Source organism: Ambystoma mexicanum, chromosome 2p (genome assembly GCF_040938575.1).
Source record: "Ambystoma mexicanum isolate Mex_15411 chromosome 2p, UKY_AmexF1_1, whole genome shotgun sequence".
In the NCBI taxonomy this organism is placed as follows: Eukaryota; Metazoa; Chordata; class Amphibia; order Caudata; family Ambystomatidae; genus Ambystoma; species Ambystoma mexicanum.
The window spans coordinates 153,139,732-153,159,242 of record NC_090923.1 but is presented as its reverse complement, the minus strand read 5'-3'; the positions used below and the strand labels follow the sequence as shown (position 1 = coordinate 153,159,242).

General features: G+C 45.0%; 1 protein-coding gene across 2 annotated transcripts in view; it reads right to left on the bottom strand.

Moving 5' to 3' along the window:
* The window catches only part of LOC138566297 (netrin-4-like), a 429,115-nt gene that overhangs the window by 297,555 nt on the left and 112,049 nt on the right, over window positions 1–19,511 (bottom strand). For both annotated transcript variants that reach the window (XM_069643402.1, XM_069643401.1), the window contains exon 2: window positions 18,932–19,473. In XM_069643402.1, coding sequence (XP_069499503.1) covers window positions 18,932–19,473 — 542 coding nt within the window. The remainder of the gene's footprint in view (window positions 1–18,931; window positions 19,474–19,511) is intronic.

Here is a 19,511-nt window from a genome sequence, read left to right as displayed (position 1 = left end):
AATGCTTTTGTTCAAACAGATTTTGGTGTTGAAAGAGCAAAACACAAGAAAAGGGAATTAAAAGATTTACATAAACTGCAATGAGAGGCTTTCGCTTCGTGCCCCCTGATTTTGGATCTTCCTAAAATGTCAAAACAAATACTTTGACTAAAGCATTATGCAGGTTTTATGCACATGTTAATTCTTGGATTTCGCTTCCAGATCGGTGGCTCAGATTGGCCAAGATTCGTAGACTGTTTCCTTGAGGCCTGTCTTTGAACCTAAAGTGCTGCTGCCTCTCAATCCTGCTTGCTAATTGGGTGCTTTAAAATGGAAACAGAAGAGAGCTAGACAACAGACTAAGGAAAAGCCGATAACGAGTATCTCTAACACTAGTGGGCTGCAGGTTTTCTGCTTTTCCCAGTACCCATGACCTGCACATCTTCACCTATCCCGCAAATTAAAGTAAATCAGAAATGGTTGGATGGTGCCCCTAAAAATAGAATTATTACTGGACTCTCAAGTTATGTTGGACTTTGTGTCCTGTTTTCATCTCCTAAATTCACATATGCAACGGGTGATCAAAAGAAGGTTCTTCCTCCTGCAAAATCCTGTTGCTTTAATTCCCTCCCTGCCCCCTCCAGTCCTTCTGTCCCCATAATTCTGGGCATCTGCAATTTATGGGCTAACTTTGAACAATGGGAGTGTCACTGATTAGCCAACGTCAGTTCATGTAACCTACTACAACAACCTTTCAGTGGCCCTTTTGGCTTTGTGGGCTAAATGAAGCTGCATAGCCTTTGTAGTCATTCCAGGATGAATCACTTTTGTGATTTGCTGCAGTAAGCCCATCATTCTTTACCTCTGAAGCAGAACATCTCTCTTTTGGCCCGTTCTTGACTTGCAGCATGTGGAGTTTAGAAAGCACCAGTTCACAGCCAGTGCCAGCCTTAATAGCTTAAGGCACTCACTTACTGCAGGCAGGGCGTACACAATAGCTCATATTAAAACAAGTATACACAGCAAGAAATTGTCCATAGAACATGCAATTGTGTTTATTAATTGATTGGTGTTTTTGTAAAGCGCCAATTTGTATACAGGAAACTTCAGAGTGCTGTGGACATCTGGGCAGCTGCAAAAAGGTCAACAGCAGGGGTGGAATGGCCTATAGGGAACTCTGAAGATTTCCCGGTAGGCCTCTGCACCCACCCTGTGACTCTTTTCTCTTCTAACCTATTTTATTTTCAAATGTTCTCATAGGAAATGGGTCGGGTTTGCACACAATGCATAAAATGGTGCCACTTTGAAAAGTTATTTCCAGGGCCACTTTTGGTTCCCAGTCCACCCTGGTCAACAGATTATTACAAAACATAATATGTACCACATACATTCCTAATTTCTGTTCTTAGATATAAAAAATTGCTTTATGAATGAATGTGATCAGCCACTGTGCAAATACCACAGAGGTGAACAAGTCTACGTTTGCGTTCTGGTTCCTTTTCTTCAGAATTAATATGTCCTAGCACAAGATGCCCTTGCACTAGAAATACAAAATAATGTTCTGTAATTTTGTATTTTGCCTGAGTATTTTTCCTTAAATCCAGCATGTTCAGGCTTCGCTATACACATAGTAAAAGTACTATTGATAACAATGGAAGTAACATTGGTGGTCGGGTGCAGACAAGTGGGAAGTGTATTTGGTGGTAGGAGTGTTGTTCTGATGAATGGAGTGAATATGTCATCGAAAGCTGGAGTCGTTGGGGAAAATGAGCTGAACAGGAGAGTGGCGTCATACCGGCCTGCTCCACATGCCGTCACAGGTTTAATTCCTATTGACGTGCTGCAGAGAAGAAAGACTGTATGGCACGAGCAGGGGTGACTGAGTGCACTACAATCGAGTTCAGAGAGATGGTGGGTGAGCACAATTTGAGATGTAAGGCTCCATATGACAAGATGTTTGTGTGCATCAGAGGGAAGATGTGTGTAGGGGATAAGGTTAAAGCTAAGATCCCCAGGCATGTTAAAAAAGGGGTCTTGAGTTTTTGGGTTCGTTGATGGCGGTAAAGGTCTGGGCACATGCAATCAAACCGGAGGATGGAATAGTATGTAATATGTTGGGACCAGTGGGGTGTGAGAGTCAACCACAGTGTTGATCACCACCATGATGTTTACTCCAGCAGGAGGGAGATGTGCTGTGGTCCCGCTTGTCCTAGTTAACACTATTTTGTTCTGGTTGTAAAGATTCCCTGTATGTCCCATGTTACCTTGCCCAAACCACGATTCTCTTCACTGCCTACACATGCTGCTCTTAGCCATCCCTAGTTATCTCCTTGGTTTGTCAAGGCCAGCCAGTGCCAGCCTGGATACTGATCCTACTTCTGTGAGGTCACCCTGAAACTGTGAGGTGCGGGGATACCAGGAGTGACTGCAGAGCAGCGAGGTGTGTGGAGGTGGCCTGTGCAGTCACGTGAGGTCCTTATATTTCTGTGAACTTCGATAAACTACTTTATACAGAACACAGTGGCCTGGAGTTATCATTGCCTGTGAGGAACACTACAAAGACCTTCATTTTGGGCTTTATGGAGTCCCACCAGATTCCAGAAGCTGAAGCATGGGATCATAAAACTGTATCACTCCTTTTCCGGGGCATATGTGTATGACATCATAAGATATAGGAATGCCTGGGCAGACCATATGCAAACCCTGCCAAATGCCATGTGGCCCGTAATGCAGTAAACTCCTCGTGGGAGAAGCCTGAAGAAAGAGGTTGCATAGAAGAAGAAAACAGAATACTGTGTCACTGGAAGGCATTTCTAATGGGAGGGTCTTCTGTTTAGTTGTTGATGAGGGCCGGACATTTATAGAGGAGCTTTGCGAACATTTCTGCTGGCTGGACTTGTGAACATTTCTTTGAAAACAAAGGTTTAGACAGGAGGTTAAAGGACTTGGTAAGAGTAGGCTTGGACCTGTCCGTTGATCATCTCCTTTGGGCCTTGTTAAGTAGACTAGGGTGTTCCTGGAAGGACTGAGACTCGTAGGTTTAGGTTCAAAATGTCTATTCTAGAAGAACTCCATATCCTATGGTGCTGGGGGCACCTTGAAGACCCATATATGTTGTTTGAATTTGATTTTGAATATTTATTCACACTTGCGTTTTGTGGAAATCACTAATGGCTCTGCGCAAGATGTGTCTGACTCCAGTGACTCCAGCTTTCCAAATCTTTTGCACACAACCAGGCCAGAGCTCATCGAAGCTACTAGATGAGTGGAAAGAGATGATGATCTCAATTGTAACTGCTGCCGATATGAACCTAAATGACTTAATCATGCGCCCCCTAGTATCAAAAAAGAAATTTGAACTCTGGTGCTGGATCCAGAACACTGATCGTCGCAATCATATGCCGACTACTTTAGACTCCGGACCTGGCGCCCACAAACTAAACGTGCCAAGCATGTATCTGACAAACTGTCCCTCTCGTCATCACAGGGCCCAATTTTTGAGACTCCGCTTAAACACGCTCAAAACAAAAGAGATGCTGTGGCGTCGACATATCAATGAAGGAAGAGATAACATGTGTCGCTTCTGTAATAGTGATACAGAAAAAACTGAAGATCTGTTAACAAAGTGTGAGCGGCTCACAGCACAGCGAATTATGCATCTAAGCGAATTTATGCCTGCAGCAGAAGGAAATCGAGACTGGTGGACTTATGCCAGTGCTGGACACTGCATTAAATTGAGCTGTGCTGTAGTAAATTTCTTAGATGCACTACGACTTGATAAACTGTGATTATCTAGCGATTTATACATCTATTTAGGCGTATAACATGCTTTTTTTTTCTACGAACATGGTTTTTTATAACATTTTGACGAGCAACAACCTGTAACAAAAGCTTGAAAACTCAATGTTTACATTGAGTCCTTCAGGCTGAAGTTAATAAAAAAAAAAAAAAAGAATATTTATTATGCGCTCCAGGCAGAATAAACTGCATTCGGGCGCAGATGTTAACTATGGTTTGTACCTTGATCAACATGTAGCGACTGTGATATAGATCACCCAGGTTCACTTAAATAGAAAGGTTCTTAGTGCTTTTCTAAAGCTTTTCAATGATGGAAAGGAACGGATAGTCAATGGTAGTTGGTTCCATACCTTTGGGCCAAAGACCGAGAACCTCCTATCTCCCTTTGAGATCCGTTTAGTCCGGGGTATAGTCAACAACATTTTATCTCCTGATCGGAGATCTCTTATTGGTTGGAGATGATGGATCCTGGCACTCAAATATTTTGGTGCATGATCATAGAATCACTTATGCATAAGGCAGGCTATCTTAAATTTCACCCGGTCCTCCACCATGAACCAGTGGAGAGCTCTACGCGAAGCTGACACATGGTCTCTTTTTATTAAGTGGGCAATTAACCTAACTGCCGCATTCTGGGCCCTTTGTTGTTGTCCCACTCTTGAACTATGCTGTATAGAGTTATTCCCTATTATTTTTAGGTCACTTCTATAGCCCCTGAGGGCATTTGCCCAACCCATACCCAAAACCCATATATAGCAGTACAGACTCTTTTGCTCGACTTTCTGACTCTATTGTATCTTTCGCTGTCCTTCCTACAACACTCATACTTTATGTTCACACAAAAACACAGTATTATGGAGAAATATTCGTTGTTTAGAAACCAGTATCGAAAATATACTGATTTTCAAATTTTCTGAAGTTTTCTATTATATTGGATGCATTTTTCTTCCATATTTATTTGAGTTGAGCTTGAGTATTGTGCACCTTGGATTCATTTTTGGGTATGACACACAATGAGACGATAGTTTGTGGCCACACTTTCTTTGCCGGCACACCAACCATATCCTAATGCAATCTTGCCTCATATAGATCTAGCAAGTAGTCTAAACTGATATTAAAATGTTAAGTCTCTCTCTGTATTACTTTCTTTTTGCACTGAAAAGTATTGATTTAGCCTCCAATACATCCTGGTCCGATGCTGTGTGAGGGCCCGTGTGCATACAGGCAACACCACAAGGCTATAGCATGGGGCGGCGGCGTAATGGCAGTTACCAGGGTGCTTTGGCCAATGCTGCCCCCCCTGAAATACAACCCCCAGGTGTCAGTGCACTTGCAACAGCAGTGGACGTCCTCACAGCCCTGCTCTGCACAGCCCAGAAGCCAGAGATCACCACTATGAAAACGCTAGCAGGAGATCAAATGGTGCTTCTCAACACGCTGCGGACATGTGCCCCTGTACCTGTAGATAGTTTATTTATTGGATCTTTCTGGGTCTCACTCCTGATGACCTTGCCTGTTTTATGGATTCTCCCATTTGGATCATCCTTGTTGGACTTGCTCTTCTGTTTAAGTTAACGTCCTTGACTCTGCCTGTCCCTGAAGGTCCTATTTGACGTTCTGAATTGACAGACTGCGACTCGGACCCTGTCTTGAAATTGATTATATTCTGATTGTTTGTGACTGTCTATCTTCAGTGACTCGTGACTTTGGGATTACACAACTATCTCTGCATTGCCCAATCATTACTTAGACTCTTATCTCTTATGATTCCTCTGCTTCACTGGGAATTGTCCTTTGGCCCAACCCAGTGGCCGTGTAAGGTTGCTGCGGAAGGTCTTGTGTGGTATAGTCCCAGAGGTGCAAGTGAGAGCCCACCTGCCAGGATTGTTGACCCAAATATGTATCTTGTAAGGGGACCACCCAGAAGACATGTGGATCAAAAGCCATGTGCTCTGCCTCCTGTGTATAGCTCTTTTGTTGCATCTCCTGTGTTTGCATGGACAAACTCTTTGTCTGTGTCTCCACCACAGTGAGAGCTATTTGTGTCCGATTGACCTGCTTAGATGCTACCCTGCTTAGTTCTTCTGGGGGTTTTCCCAGGGCAGCAGATGCATGCCTCTTGAAGGGGTCTCCCATTTTGCTCACTCTCACGTGGAGACACTTGTCATCTGGGTTATCCCCTCAAATTGCGCCACTGTGTGAGTGCTTGAACCTGAGTATCTTCCCCTCTTCTTCTTGGAGCGTGGTTCTTTCACCCACACAGAGTATATCCTCACAGCGGGTACAGAGGAGAGGTGTTTCCACTGTGAAAAATCTAAGGACGTTCTCACAGGTAGTCCCTGGGATCCATTGGCAGGTTGCGAGGGAAGGGCCATCGCTCTTGGATCCCAACCCTGGGGGCGGAAAAGCAAGGGAGGGTCACCTGGGCAGGGGGTCCTTGGAGACTGTGGCAAGAGTGTCTGAAGGCGTGACATGGTATTCCCCCATTCCTTGCACCAATCCAATCCATCCGACCCTCCCCCTTCTTTCATGGGGTACTGTTACCCAAGTATCATCCTATCCCATGACTGTGCCCCAAGGAAAAAGAAAGTCAGTCACCAAGGGAAACCAACCCCTTTTCCTCCTCTTGGCAATAACCTGGTCTCTCTTTCCTTAAATCCCCAAAGATGCTTTGTAAACCCACCCATTACCACCCAATTACCCTCCTTCAGTAATAACCCAACACTAGAGGAAATAGAATCAACATCCCAGTACTACCACTACCACAATAACATAAACAAAAGAAGATGGAACATATTACCCATTTAACATGTCAGGCCCCACCAGATCCCAACACCTAGCACTAAGATGAGTAAGAGGAAAATCCCAAACCCCTCAGCCTTTACGGGGTTTCATAAGTCCCAAGGAACCCATTCCCCAATGCGCCATTCAAGTACGGAGAAGAAGAAGAGGGAGCTAGGAGTTATGCAGATTTTCCATGAGAAACACCACTATGTTACTGGGACGAGGAAGCTGCAGATCAAGGCACACCAACTTCCCCAATGGACATGTCTCACTAACAAGGCCAGGCAATTGATTTCAACTATGCCCACCTGCAGCCTGTTAATTACTCAGATGGATATAAAAGGAACATACATGTTTGGCAAAGCGAGCGAGCTTGGAATCGAGTTGGAGCATGAACGGGGTGAGAGCGGAATTGCCCAAGGCATCCAGGACCAGCTGGGGGAGAAAGAAGTGCCGAACGGCTGAGGGTCTGCAAGTTGAGGTAACCAGAAAAAGCGTGGCACAGAAGACATGTCTCCAGTAAGCTAGAGGAGTCAATGGAGGGGAGTCAGAAGAAGGGCTGATCCCTTATAAAGTGCTGTATAGTAAATGCTTTTTCCCCTGGGTGAAAGAAGGAGCCCCAGAGTGTCTGAGGGGCAGGCAGTAAGACCATGACCTAAGAGGAAACAGATGTTACCCAAGGATGTCATTTGAGGATCACGAGACGTCGCAGTCGCGACCCCTGAGGTCTCCCTTGCTACCCCATGATCTCCCTTGCTACCCCTAAAAACACATTTTAAAAAAATAATGGAAGCTCTGGGGCTGTGGCACTGGCTGCCTTACTTGTTCAGGCCTCTAAAAAAACAGGGGGTTGCACACGTTACCAGTGACCCTAAATTAGATGGAATAGGAATAACAAATAATTTGTATTTCCAGAAATCTATAGAATAATTGCTAGACTCATTAAAGGTTTATTTCAGGCACACTTCAGGCGGCGATTCAGTGTTCTTAAACACCTCAAATTCACAATGCAGTCAAAAACATCCAAAAAGCATTTAGAATAGGATAAGCAACTATTTCGGACTATGTATTTTGCTTTTTGCAAGTTGCAGTTATTGCATGTTTCCTTCTGCCGTTATCTGTTAGGATCATCAGAAGACATTCCATCTCTGTGTTTTCGGTCACTTGACAAAACCCTTGTGCATAAAAGCTTGTGTAAAGTGTAGAAATGTTTGCCCATGGCACATAAAGTGACCCTTGATTTCATTGTGCCACAATTAATGCTTTGTTGTAATGTGTCTATCTTTCCTAGCTCCATGGCATGTTGTTCAGAATGTTTGTCTGCATGTATAAGGTTACGAGTGTCCAGAGTACGGGATGCTGAGTGAGTGCACTGCTTTCCCTGCGCTAATCTAAATATTTTAATACACAGTTATGAACCTTACGAATGGTATGTATTTTGCCAACCTCTGGAGCCTGAAAAGTAGATCCACGCAGGCTTGACATGTGGCCAACTTTGCACCAGATCTGCAGATGAAGTGGCCTGCTGTTAAATCTCAGTTACCAGTTTAATGAAATCCACTACAGAGTGTAATTTGCTTTCTGACCTTGGGAACATTCAGACATGTAATTGCTCATTTTACTATTGCAGTAAGATAGCTATAGCTGTTAAGATAGTGGGTTGAGCGCTCGCTGCTGTGCTGTGTGTGATCTGCAGGTTGCCGGTTTGAATCCAAGCATGGGCAACTCAGCCTTCATCCTTCTGAGGTCGATAAATGAGTACAAACACAGGTTGGGTGAAATTGTGTGTATATTTGTTCTATATAAAGCGCTTAAGCGTAAATGCTACATAACAACACATCATTATCATTTGGCCTTGCACATCTGCTTGCATTCACAGTAATTTGGTAATATGAGCCTATACACACTGATATTAACAATACATGTGGTGATCTAATCTTGTATGAAATGTATATCATATGACAGTGATATTGTAACCATATTTCTTTTCATAGTGTACTTAGGAACAATGCTATGTGATGCCACTTCCTGTTTTTTCAAGGGGTGAAAGGTTGTGTTCCATTGCTTCCCATGATGTCACTTTTGGGTGAGGTCAAATGCCATCACTTCCTGTGATGTCAACAGAGGTCATGGGTCGTGTGATGTCACTTCTGCTATCAATGACATTTTGGTGAAATGACGTCCGTGACGTTACCTATGAAGCCCAAGAATCACAACAGTTGAGTCAGAATTAAGTGAAAAGCCTGGTGTGTGAACAGCGCGAGCGAATACAAAGTATCCATCTAAATCATGTATGGAGAGAGACACACTAGTTAAACTGAACACTGTGAAATGACAACAATTGAATGATACTAAGTTATGGAGAGGACGCGTGTCTGATATACAATCTCAAAAGCCTCTGCAAGAATTAAGGAAATCATTTAAACAGCAGGGGAACTGTACGAAGCTCCAAAGTGTGAGAAAAATAGATATCATGAAAAGGGGAGCTGCGCGAAAAGCGAAAGACAAGTAAATCCCTGAAAAAACTGTTACGAGTGAGATACATGAAAAAGGAAGATAAAGGAGAGAAATAATTAGACTGAAACTGTGATGTACACAGAGTGGAATGAATACACAGGAGAGTTGTAGGATGACAACAAATAAATGTGCCACATTGAAAGCTGGAACAAAATGAAATAATTGAATCTGTCCAGACGGGGCTGAAGCTAAATCCCGGGTCCCGGGTTTGACGACCTTTAGTGGGCGTACTGTGCGGTCTGAAAACTGTGCAACGAGCCAGGGAGACCCCACAGAAAGTGAGAATTATAAACCTAAGTTGAGAGAGCTTTGTGAATTATGGGGAAGGGAACCTAAAAGGATTTGTACTTTGAAAAGTAGAACTTTAAGTTTTAAGATTTGAATGCTTTAATTCGGAACTGAACTTTGTAAAACCAAGAGGGTCTAAGCTTGGGCGAGAGAAGCCTGAGAGGCCCATTGAAGTAGTGTGAGCCGAAGGGGCTTTGAAGGGCAAATAGAGCCTGGAGAGACCCACCTACCTTATAAGAAGATATTGTGAATTGTGTTCTGGGACTTTGAGAACTCTGCTGCACTGTGCTGAACCCGAGAGTCTTGAACTTGGGGATGGGAGCCCTGGAAAAGCTCCAGTGCCATCCTGTTTCACTTTGAATACTATTTGAGTTTATCCAAACCCGTGCACATTGTCATTCTTGAGAGGTGAGGCCAAGCATAGGTTTGACACAGACAGACACTTTGTTTTCAATGAACTTCCTTTTATTTTCTTTATGGTCGTGACTACTCTCACCTTAGAGTTAGGACCAGTTAGGTATTTTTCCATCCCTACCAGTTCAATAAAGGTTTCCCCACTGTATCACTCGTGTCTGTGTCGACTTTTGATACCATGCCTACATCACACCAACCGACCATGCACTTTTTTATGGGGTAGTCTAGGGGAGGATTCCCTGTTCGGCTTGATAGTCCTCCTGACGGCGACCTTGCTTGGCTGTGCATGCGGTGGTGCACTCACTTGCGTTTTACAAGGGGAATCCCCCTCCCAGACTGTAGCACTTCCGGTGCGGTGCATGGTGTTTCAAGAGCCCCTCTTGGGACTTCAGGCCCGAGCACGGTATGCCCCGTGATTGCGGGAGGGAGAGGCTCACTCGATCTACTCCTTTGCCGAGTGAGGCCCTTATAAGTAGTGACTGTTCACTTACCTTTTTCCTCAATGCAATGAAAATGTGGTCCGCTTCAATCAGGTCTTCCAATGCTTGCACCTCTGCAGTAGTGAACGGAGGGAAAATTAAGCACATAAGCAGCAAGTATGCCAAACGTGAGACTTCCCCAAACAAAAAAGACAAAGGGTGTGCTGGTCCACGGAGGAAAAACTCTGTGGGCACCATGTGCACCATCGAAAGCCGTTGGGCATAAGCAATGGAAGTCAATTTAAATGTAAGTGCACAACTAAGCATAGCTGCCGCTCAACGCTCCGTACCCGTCCGACGTGGAGAACGGGACTGCCGGTTGGGCGGGGTGCATGGGGGAGGTACCATAAGGCACGCAGTAGCATGCACGTGCAACGGAAGATTCTATAATGCTGCCTAGCAACATGCTAGGCCCGTCACCGGTCCCTGGGGACCACTCAAGAGTATGGAGGAAAGGGGATGGGACATAAAAGTAGCACAAGTATAAGCAGTTCTGGCATTGCGAAGGCCACCAACTACATTTTTGCTCAGTGGGGGTATTTCAAATAAAAACGTTTACAAACCTCTGTATAAACTGATCACCAAATTCGTGTATGATTAATTTAAATTTATGTATGTGTCAAAAACTATTGGTGTACAGCCTCAGAGACTGTGATGTCACAGAAGTCCTCAGTCGTTTGACGCAGCCTGGCGCAGAACATTCTCAGGGAATCTATTGCAGGCTTACAGCTAAAATTACATGGTCCATCAGAACAGGAAACCTGTTTTGAAGGTCTGAAAGGGGTAACATTTATCAAGCCATTCATCCATTTAATCAACAAAGATTCAACTCAGGTCTGTCGCAATCGGCTTTTGAGCGTTCAGTGTGCAATGAGTTGGCAGTCTCAACCTAGTGTAAAATGGGCAGATATCTGCTTCATTAGAAACCTCATTTTTGAAGGAACGATGGAGTCGATGTCCAGACCTCATCCCATATCACTCCTTCTCCGCTCCGTTGTAAGAACCTTTGGGTTGTGAAAGGTAGGAAGGTAGGAAAACTGCACACCTGTGGGAAATTCAAAGGGACCACCATTCCTTTCACCCAGGGGCAAGAGTCAAGTCATCCTAAGACCCAATTAAGATGGCCCCAGACCGAACCAAGTCCATGCAACTCCCTCAAACTGCAGGGGCCAAAACCATTGGATTAAACAGCACCACTTTCCCTGTTCCCTGGTGGCAGGAATCAAGACACCCTAACAGCCAGAAAGACACAGTGGGAGCCATATCCCCGCAATCCCCTCATTCAATAACAGTTCCTCACCTTCACTAAATAGGAAGCCAATGAGGAGAAAAGCATCCGCTGCCCATTTAGCTGGCAGGCTTGCAGACATCAGCCTATGCACTGCCCCTCAAGCCAACAGGGAAACCCAATTCAAAGATCACAGGGAAAAGGGAAGAAACCAGACACTAGATCCAAAATCCTGCCCTATCCTTTCTGAAACAGAATAGGAAACCAGAAGAGGAGACAAACAGACAGCCAGTCAAGCAAACACAGACAGCTCATGGTGTGGATTCAAAATGGCAACCAGACATGTTAAAGACTACCTTCCCAGAGAGTTTTCTCAAGAAACACCTGACGGTCCCAGTCAATCAAGGAGCCAGTATGTGGCCCGGGCATTATAAAAGGAACTCTATTATGCCATCTAGGAGGAGAAAGTGATGCTGGAGTGAAGCTAAGTGTTGAAGACGAAGGCACAGAGCCTCTGGAAGAGCGGGAAGCATAGAGAGAGTTGAAAGTCATCACTCGTTTGCTATTAAAGGGAAGAATAGATTTATCAAATGCACAACTGTTATCTTATTTACTCGTCATCTCAGAGCCTATTTGCACTCTACTATTGTAAACTCATTACAGTTCATTTCCCGATTTCTCTGGTTCAACCCCTTCGCACAAATGAATGGCGAGTCTGTCTTTTGGAGGCCATAGTTCTCTAAGGGGATTAAGTAATTGAATCAGTTTCTTTTTCAGGGAGTGCCGTTGTCTTTTGATCAATTTGCTGCAAAGTTCTCTACTCCAGTTTCCAATTTGCGCCAATATGCTATAATTATTAGTGCACTCATGGAAAACATTGAGGTTTTATTATGTAACTCTTCTGCTGCTCATAAAGACCGTTTACAGCAAATGCAAAATCTTCATTTGAGTGCTTCCATGTTTTATAAGGTCTTATCTGCCGAAACATCTTCGGAGTCTGTGTGGGGGGGTCACAACTTGCATGTAACCTAAACAATGAAGACAAAGGCTGCCACGAAGTTTGGAAAGGAGTTTCCCTGGCTACTTCATCAGCCAGCTTACTCCAAACCAGAGTGTGTACCTTCCCAAACAACAGGTCAAATGTCCTTGTTCATTCTCGCAGAGGGGTGTCCTACCTATTTTTTGATTGTTTAAAGGACTTTGGGTTGGTCACCATACATTTCCTAGGGTCATCGAGACATGGACTCCTGGCTCACCGTGCTCAGAGAGGCACACCTCCACCTCACTGATGAGGTGTGACTAGTCCTAAACACGTGTATGGGGTTGCTGTTGGTACTCTTGTGCAGAGGAGAATTGCCATAGCATTTTGGTGCTGGACTGTCGATGTGGGTGGGACCAGGACTCAAGGACTGTTATGCAAAAGGATATTTTTCCTCTGTGAAAGGCATAGTAAGCTAAAATGTGGCTGCGGACTCTAGAGTGGATACCTTCACAAAGAACAGGTCAATTGGCCGTGTTCGTTCTGACAGACGAGCGCCCCAGCTATTTTTTAATTTTTTAAGGGACTTAGAGCTGGTCACCCTATGTTTCCTATGGTCATCCAGATATGGCGCCCTTGCTCACTGTGCTCAGAGAGGCAGAGCTCCACCTCACTGATGAGGCCCGAATAGGCCGAAACACATGTCTGGGGTTGCTGTTGGTACTCTTGTACAGAAGAGAATTGCCGTAGCATTTCGGTGTTGGACTACCCATGTGGGAGGGACAAAGAATGATGTGCAAATGGGTATTTCTCCTCTGTGAAAGGCATAGTGAGCTCAAATGTGGCTGCGGACTCTCGGGTGGGTACCTTCCATTGGAGTAACTTTGCTGAAAATGTTGGGGGGGATACGACATCTGATGAAAAAGTGCCCCAGCCAAATGAATGGGGACAAAATGTTGTGCCATGAAAGTTGGGTGGGTGACAAACACCCCCGTACGCCCATAAAATTACACCCATGGTACCTTCCCAAAGAACAGGTCAATTGGCCGTGTTCTATCTCGCAGAGCGGCACCCTACCTATTTTTTGATCGTTTAAACATGTTTGTAGACTGTGAATTTGTGAAGATATATTGGAAAAACGTGGGAAATCCAGTGTAACTAATCATCAAGATACAACATGACTTCTGTTTTAAATTTCATCTACTAGGCAGTGCTCTTTTACAAGGCACTTTAGAGAGTATTGCCTGTCATTTGTTTGACCTCTTTTTCCTAGGTGCAATTCAAACTATTTTGGCCAATTGGAAAAACCTTGATAACATTAATCATAACATTTGGTGGAATTCCATATGCAATGTTCATAGACTGGAGAGATGTAATCCCTCCAGCCCTATTCTTGCATATAAGCATGAATTAAAGTGGAAGGTGTTCCTTAGCTTTTTATGTAATGCTGTTCCTAATTCATAATGTATACTACTTCATTACAGTATACTGTTCTTGCCGCCCCCCTTTGTGTGTATGTCTATTATTCTTCTAGGTTATGGTATTTCTTGCTATTTTGTATCTCTAAAATCTGTTGCATTGCATCAAATCTTATATGTTTACTTAGCTTTTAAGATTTGCTATTATCAATATTTGGGTCAATTGGCATGAACTGTTATATCATCATTTGTTGGATCCACTCTTATTACTTGTTGCTTTTTATCACATTCTTGAAAAGAGAGAAGTGAGGGGTGAGATCCAGCAAAGTGGCCAGGAATAGCTATAGGCCCAAATCCCACTGAGGGGTCAGGGACTGCTGAGGGGCTTGGGGCAACTGAGGATCCTAAGAGTAATGAGGGGCTCAGCAGAACTGAAAGGCCAGTGTAGCTGAAGGAAGAACAGCCAAGGGTTCTGGAGCAGCATCAGGAACCTAAGAGACCTCGGTCTCTTAAGACAGAGCTTCAATCAAGAATCTGGTCCAACGATGGTGACCCAGGCAGAGGGATTGAATATCTTTGACTCTAAAAGTGTGCTGGGTTTTGTATAACTGCAAGCCTGAAGAATGAGCAATGGGCCCTGGGACATGAGAGGTGAGAGCTGGGGCCTATGTCCCTTAGAAGTGATAGAGGCACTATATCGCTTCAAAATGAGAAGGGCACAATAATCCTTAGAGGTGAGCAGTTTGGGAACTGTGGACCTCATTAGAGGCTTGGTGGTATCTCAGCAGTAAATCCCCTGAGAAACCACCAAATGAAATTACCGTTACTGCCGCTTGGTCCGGCGGTATCACCGCCGGATTACAATTGGAGGTGACAGTGTTTGTCCCCATTTAATCGGAGTCCATAGAACTCTGTGGGTGATTTCGGTTGAATTACTGCGGCAGTAATGCCACCGGTAGTAATTCCTCCGAAATTTGGCGGAAAGGTGGCAGATTTACCTCCAGCGCATAGCTGGAGGTGAATTCTCCAACTTTCCGCCTAACTTATAGTTGTGATGCAACGGTATGCTTATTACCAGTGCATTTTACCTGCACCGCCCAACTTGTAATGGTATCAGGTAATATTATCCCCATATATATGGTCGCCGTAAATAATATCGCCGGGAAAAGGTTGCGGCGATATTATATGGGTGACCATATATATGGGGACATGGGCAAAAAAAAAAAATTCGGGGGTTGCGGGGGTGTCCCCCTCATGTTCCATGCAATAATGTCGCCACAAAAAACAGCCATTTTTCAGCAATATTTTTGCATGGCGAGATTTTTGTGGCGATATTATTACATGGAACCCTTGTAATGAGGCCCTGCGAGGCACTATTATCCTGAATGGATTGCAAATGGTGGGCTGGGAGTTATATCCCAATGATAGGGATTGTGGTTAATGGATGTGCTGGGCACTATAGAGTTGGGATTGTGATATGGAAGCAACGTGGCATGCTGGGCACTATTTCCCTTGGACTACATAGTAGCTTAGAGATCCAGAGGATGGCAACTAATACCCATTTGGACAGGAGACACTAGTGCAAGTTAGTTTAACACATCCTGGCATTTGTTTATTGCTCTAAGCAGAGATCATCCATTTTAGTTAATGAGCAAACAGTGAGCACCTACAGATATTTATTCCAACCACATAATGACAACACTGTTAATGTACTCCTGTGTCACCTGTTTTGTTTGGACCACCTCACCTCCATAGCTGCCACACATTGACATACCCATTGCCGGCCCATGTGTGATACTGACAAATTGAGTGAGCAAGAAGGCCATTCAACGTCTACCAGCTTTCACAAGTATTACAATTACAATTAATGAATAAAAGTGCCCATACATATTATTATGCTACAAAATATGTTCCTCTTCCAACACGAGGAGTGAAATGTTTGATGCATTCTTTGGGCTTCATTATGAGGTCCCAGCGTACCTATTCTGCAGGCATAGCTGTCCTTAGCAGAGGGTGGGCTGGGTGACCGCCCAGGGCACCATGCCCCCCGAGGGTGCCATTAGCACCCACCACGCCAGATCGGGGGAGTCTTTTAAGGGCTCCCTAAGCTAGCGCAGTGGGAGAAGGCGCGGCAGGCGCCCTTTGGCATTAAATGTGCCAGCGGCGGTGGGGCGCATTTAACAACAATAGGGGGTGCTGATGCTTGTCAGCCCTCTATTGTTATTAAATGTGCCCCGCCTCCAGGGGCACATTTAATAACAAAAGTACGCCATTAGCCCTCCACCACGCAAGGTCGGGGGAGTCTTTTAAGGGATCCCCCGAGCTGGTGTAGTGAGAGAAGGTGCAGCAGGTGCTCCTTTGTTATTAAATGCACATGCAGCGGCGGGCGTATTTAATAGAAATAGGGTGCACCCCATTCACATGATGATTACCTCCCCGCTCGGACACGGGAGTGAGGAGGTTTTCATTGGAATCGGGCACTCATGCATTAGCATGCATGAGTGTCCTATTCCAGTGATTAAACCCCTGCGATGCACCGGAGCAGAGAGGGATACAACAAATGTGGTGCTCCTGTTGACCAGGGGGGAGCGGGGAGGCTGGGGGCGCCGAATCACCCAGCGCGCTGTTGCCTCTAAGACCGGCCCTGCCTGCAGGGATTGATGACTACCCCACTAACCCCTTCGGAATGGCCTTGTCTGCAGATTTAAATCAGATGCAGACTTGACACCTTCAAGGGAAAGGGGAATGGGGCAACAAAACAAAATGTCAGATCTCAGCTCTGCTCTGTCAGAACTCTCTCTCTGTCTGATCTTGGGTTCATGTCACTCTGCTGTGTTTTCCTTTTGAAAGAGTCTAAAACAACACAAACACACTCTATTAGGTCATGCAGAGACCATTTCTTATGACTTTTATCTATTTTCTTTCTATTCACTGGGCTTTACCTGAATGCCCCCCTTTACTGCTGGAAGGCTGCATTATAAAGGTTTTGTTAGTTCTCAGTAAATTACTTAGTTTCTTAAGCCTTGGATGAAGGCAATCTTTTAAGTCTTTTCTTAAAGGTTTCCTTCTTAGTGTTCTTTACTAATTAAGTCCTTTTGTTTTTTCTTCATTCACTGCGCTCTAGCGCCACTTCAATTTCACAAGTCTTTCTCTCACCGCGCTGCCCGCGCTTGTGGAGATGTGCGCTGAGCCGCATTGCGCACACTCGTGCTTACTTAGTTTAGATGTTCCACCGTGCTCTTGTGCCTTTGGAATACCTCCAAAATCACACCACGTTTCTCAAGCTCATAAATTAACTTTTAGTTACACAGCGCTTTTCATGCTTTTGATCGCAGTCACCACGCACCACGCTAATTGTTTACCAAGTGCTCCTTGGTTCATGCGCCCAAGGATACTTTTCTTGAATCGGAGGCACGCGCACTGAATCACTATATTATTTCAATGCAGAGGGCCTTTTATGCAAACCGGTGCCAGATTTAAGGTTTTTACGTTCATACACAGCCTTTTAAGACAAACTATTTACATCATTTTGACTACTACATTTATAAGTATCAAGTGGTTATACTTCTGCTAACTATCAAAAAATAGTCATAGGTGCCCCTTTGAGAGAGCGAACACGGCTAAATGACCTGTTCTTTGGGAAGGTACCCACTCGAGAGTCTGGAGCCACACTTTAGCACACTGTACCTTTCAAAGATGGGAAATGACCATTTGATTATATCAGTCTTTCTCCCACTCACATGAGCAGTCCAGCACCGGAATGCTATGGCAATTCTATTTTGAACAAGAGTACCAACAGCAACCCCAGCCACGTGTTTCAGCCTTCTTGGGCCTCATCAGTGAGGTGGAGCTGTGCCTCCCTGAGCACAGTGAGCAAGGGGTCCACATCTGGATGACCCTGGGAAACGTAGGGTAACTAAACCTAAGTCCCTTAAACCATCAAAAGTCCTATGTCTACCTATCAACTCCTTACTGGCCATCCCCTATTAAAAAAAAGTAAAACAAACAGAAGTGCATTCATCCCTTATATATCCATCAGCGGATCCACCATGCACAACAGACTATTGAGCAGTTTCCCAGCTGCCAAGTTATGATGAGATCATTGTTGAGTTCATTGATGAGAATCACCTACAAGACAATTTCCAGATTGGCTCTGCTCTCTTTTTGGGGTGTCAATAATTTCCTTAGGGGTTCTTGCTCATTTATCAACTGAAGTGTGTTTGTGAAGCTCAGGCAAGTGTGATCAATCCCCTCTTCCTGTTGCATTCTGGTGATGGACTCCGACCCATCTGAGCTCAAGACCTTCCCTCTTCAAGGAATCGTTCCGTTTTAACACCTAGGTCCACACACCCTCTACTCCTCATGATATGATATGATAGATTATTTATAACGCACTTAATACCCAGAGGTTTCTAAGCGCGGACCCGGGGATCGAAACCTGTGTTGCTCCGTGTCATCTTGCTTCCAAGGCGAGCATGTTGCCGCTTAGCTATCCTGCCGAGACAAATCATCTTACCTGTGACTAGGTGATCTGCTCCCCAATCTTTCCTCTCCTGGTTGCTCATCGATCCCTTGCTGCCAAATTGCCCCCTCGCCTGTTGTTAGCTCCACGCTCCCTTGTTTCACTGCTTCCTTCACCCCCTATGATTATAGAGTGCTCCAGTGTTTCCTGAAGCTAGGTCCGCACTCAATAAATACAATAATAATAATCATCATTAGTACAGGTACTGCAATACAGTGTTTGGTGTAAGTTCCCTGCCATCCATTTTTGAATAGATGCTCAAATCAAGAAATGCTAGACCTGGGATTTCTGTGGCTTCAGACAGAAGCACAACAGCTAAGGCGAGGACCCGCTCTATGGCACTGTCACACTATCACGCTATTATAGACTATATGGGAGAGTGTTGCACAGATGGATGCAAACCTTGTACCAATGCTGCTGGTTACTCCACTTCCATGAACCCCAAATGCAAAATTAAAAAACATATATATCTCATTTTAAGTTACTTTCCAAGCAGCCATGACTTATAGATTGGCCTCCACTTACCTCTCCCCGTGTGCACGGCCATGCATCCGAGTACCTGGACGTACAGATCGCCCCTTCATGTGCAAGGTCATCCTGTACCCCAAAAGTGGCCGTACAGTTCAGAGCAAAGTACTTGTAGGGCCTCCAAGTCTGTCCATGGTCCTGGGACCTCTCCAGCACCATAGCTGCAGGCCGCGGCGACTTGAACACCACGATGACGTGAGTCAGATAAAATTCGCTTTCCAAGTCCAGCCTGATCTCTTCTCTGTGGACCCCCTGCGCAGACTGCCACCAGGAGAGGGGGTTCACAAAGACGTCATCGGTCATGTCAGCGGCCAGGTGGGAATTGTCCGGCTGCTTGGCATTGCATTTGGTGCAGCGAGGCTGCCCGCAGGCTGGCTGCCCGGTTTGCAGTAAATGCTGGTCCGGATAGAAGCAATACAGCTCCGTGCTGTTCTTTCCGCATGTGGTCAGAGTGGCAGGGGCTCGGCCCATGGCAAGGTTCCCCACCGGGGGGTTGCACGCGCGGCCATCACAGCGGAAGTTCTGCACCTTGACCAGATCTGAAAGACAAGGGAACATTGCATACACTTTAACATAT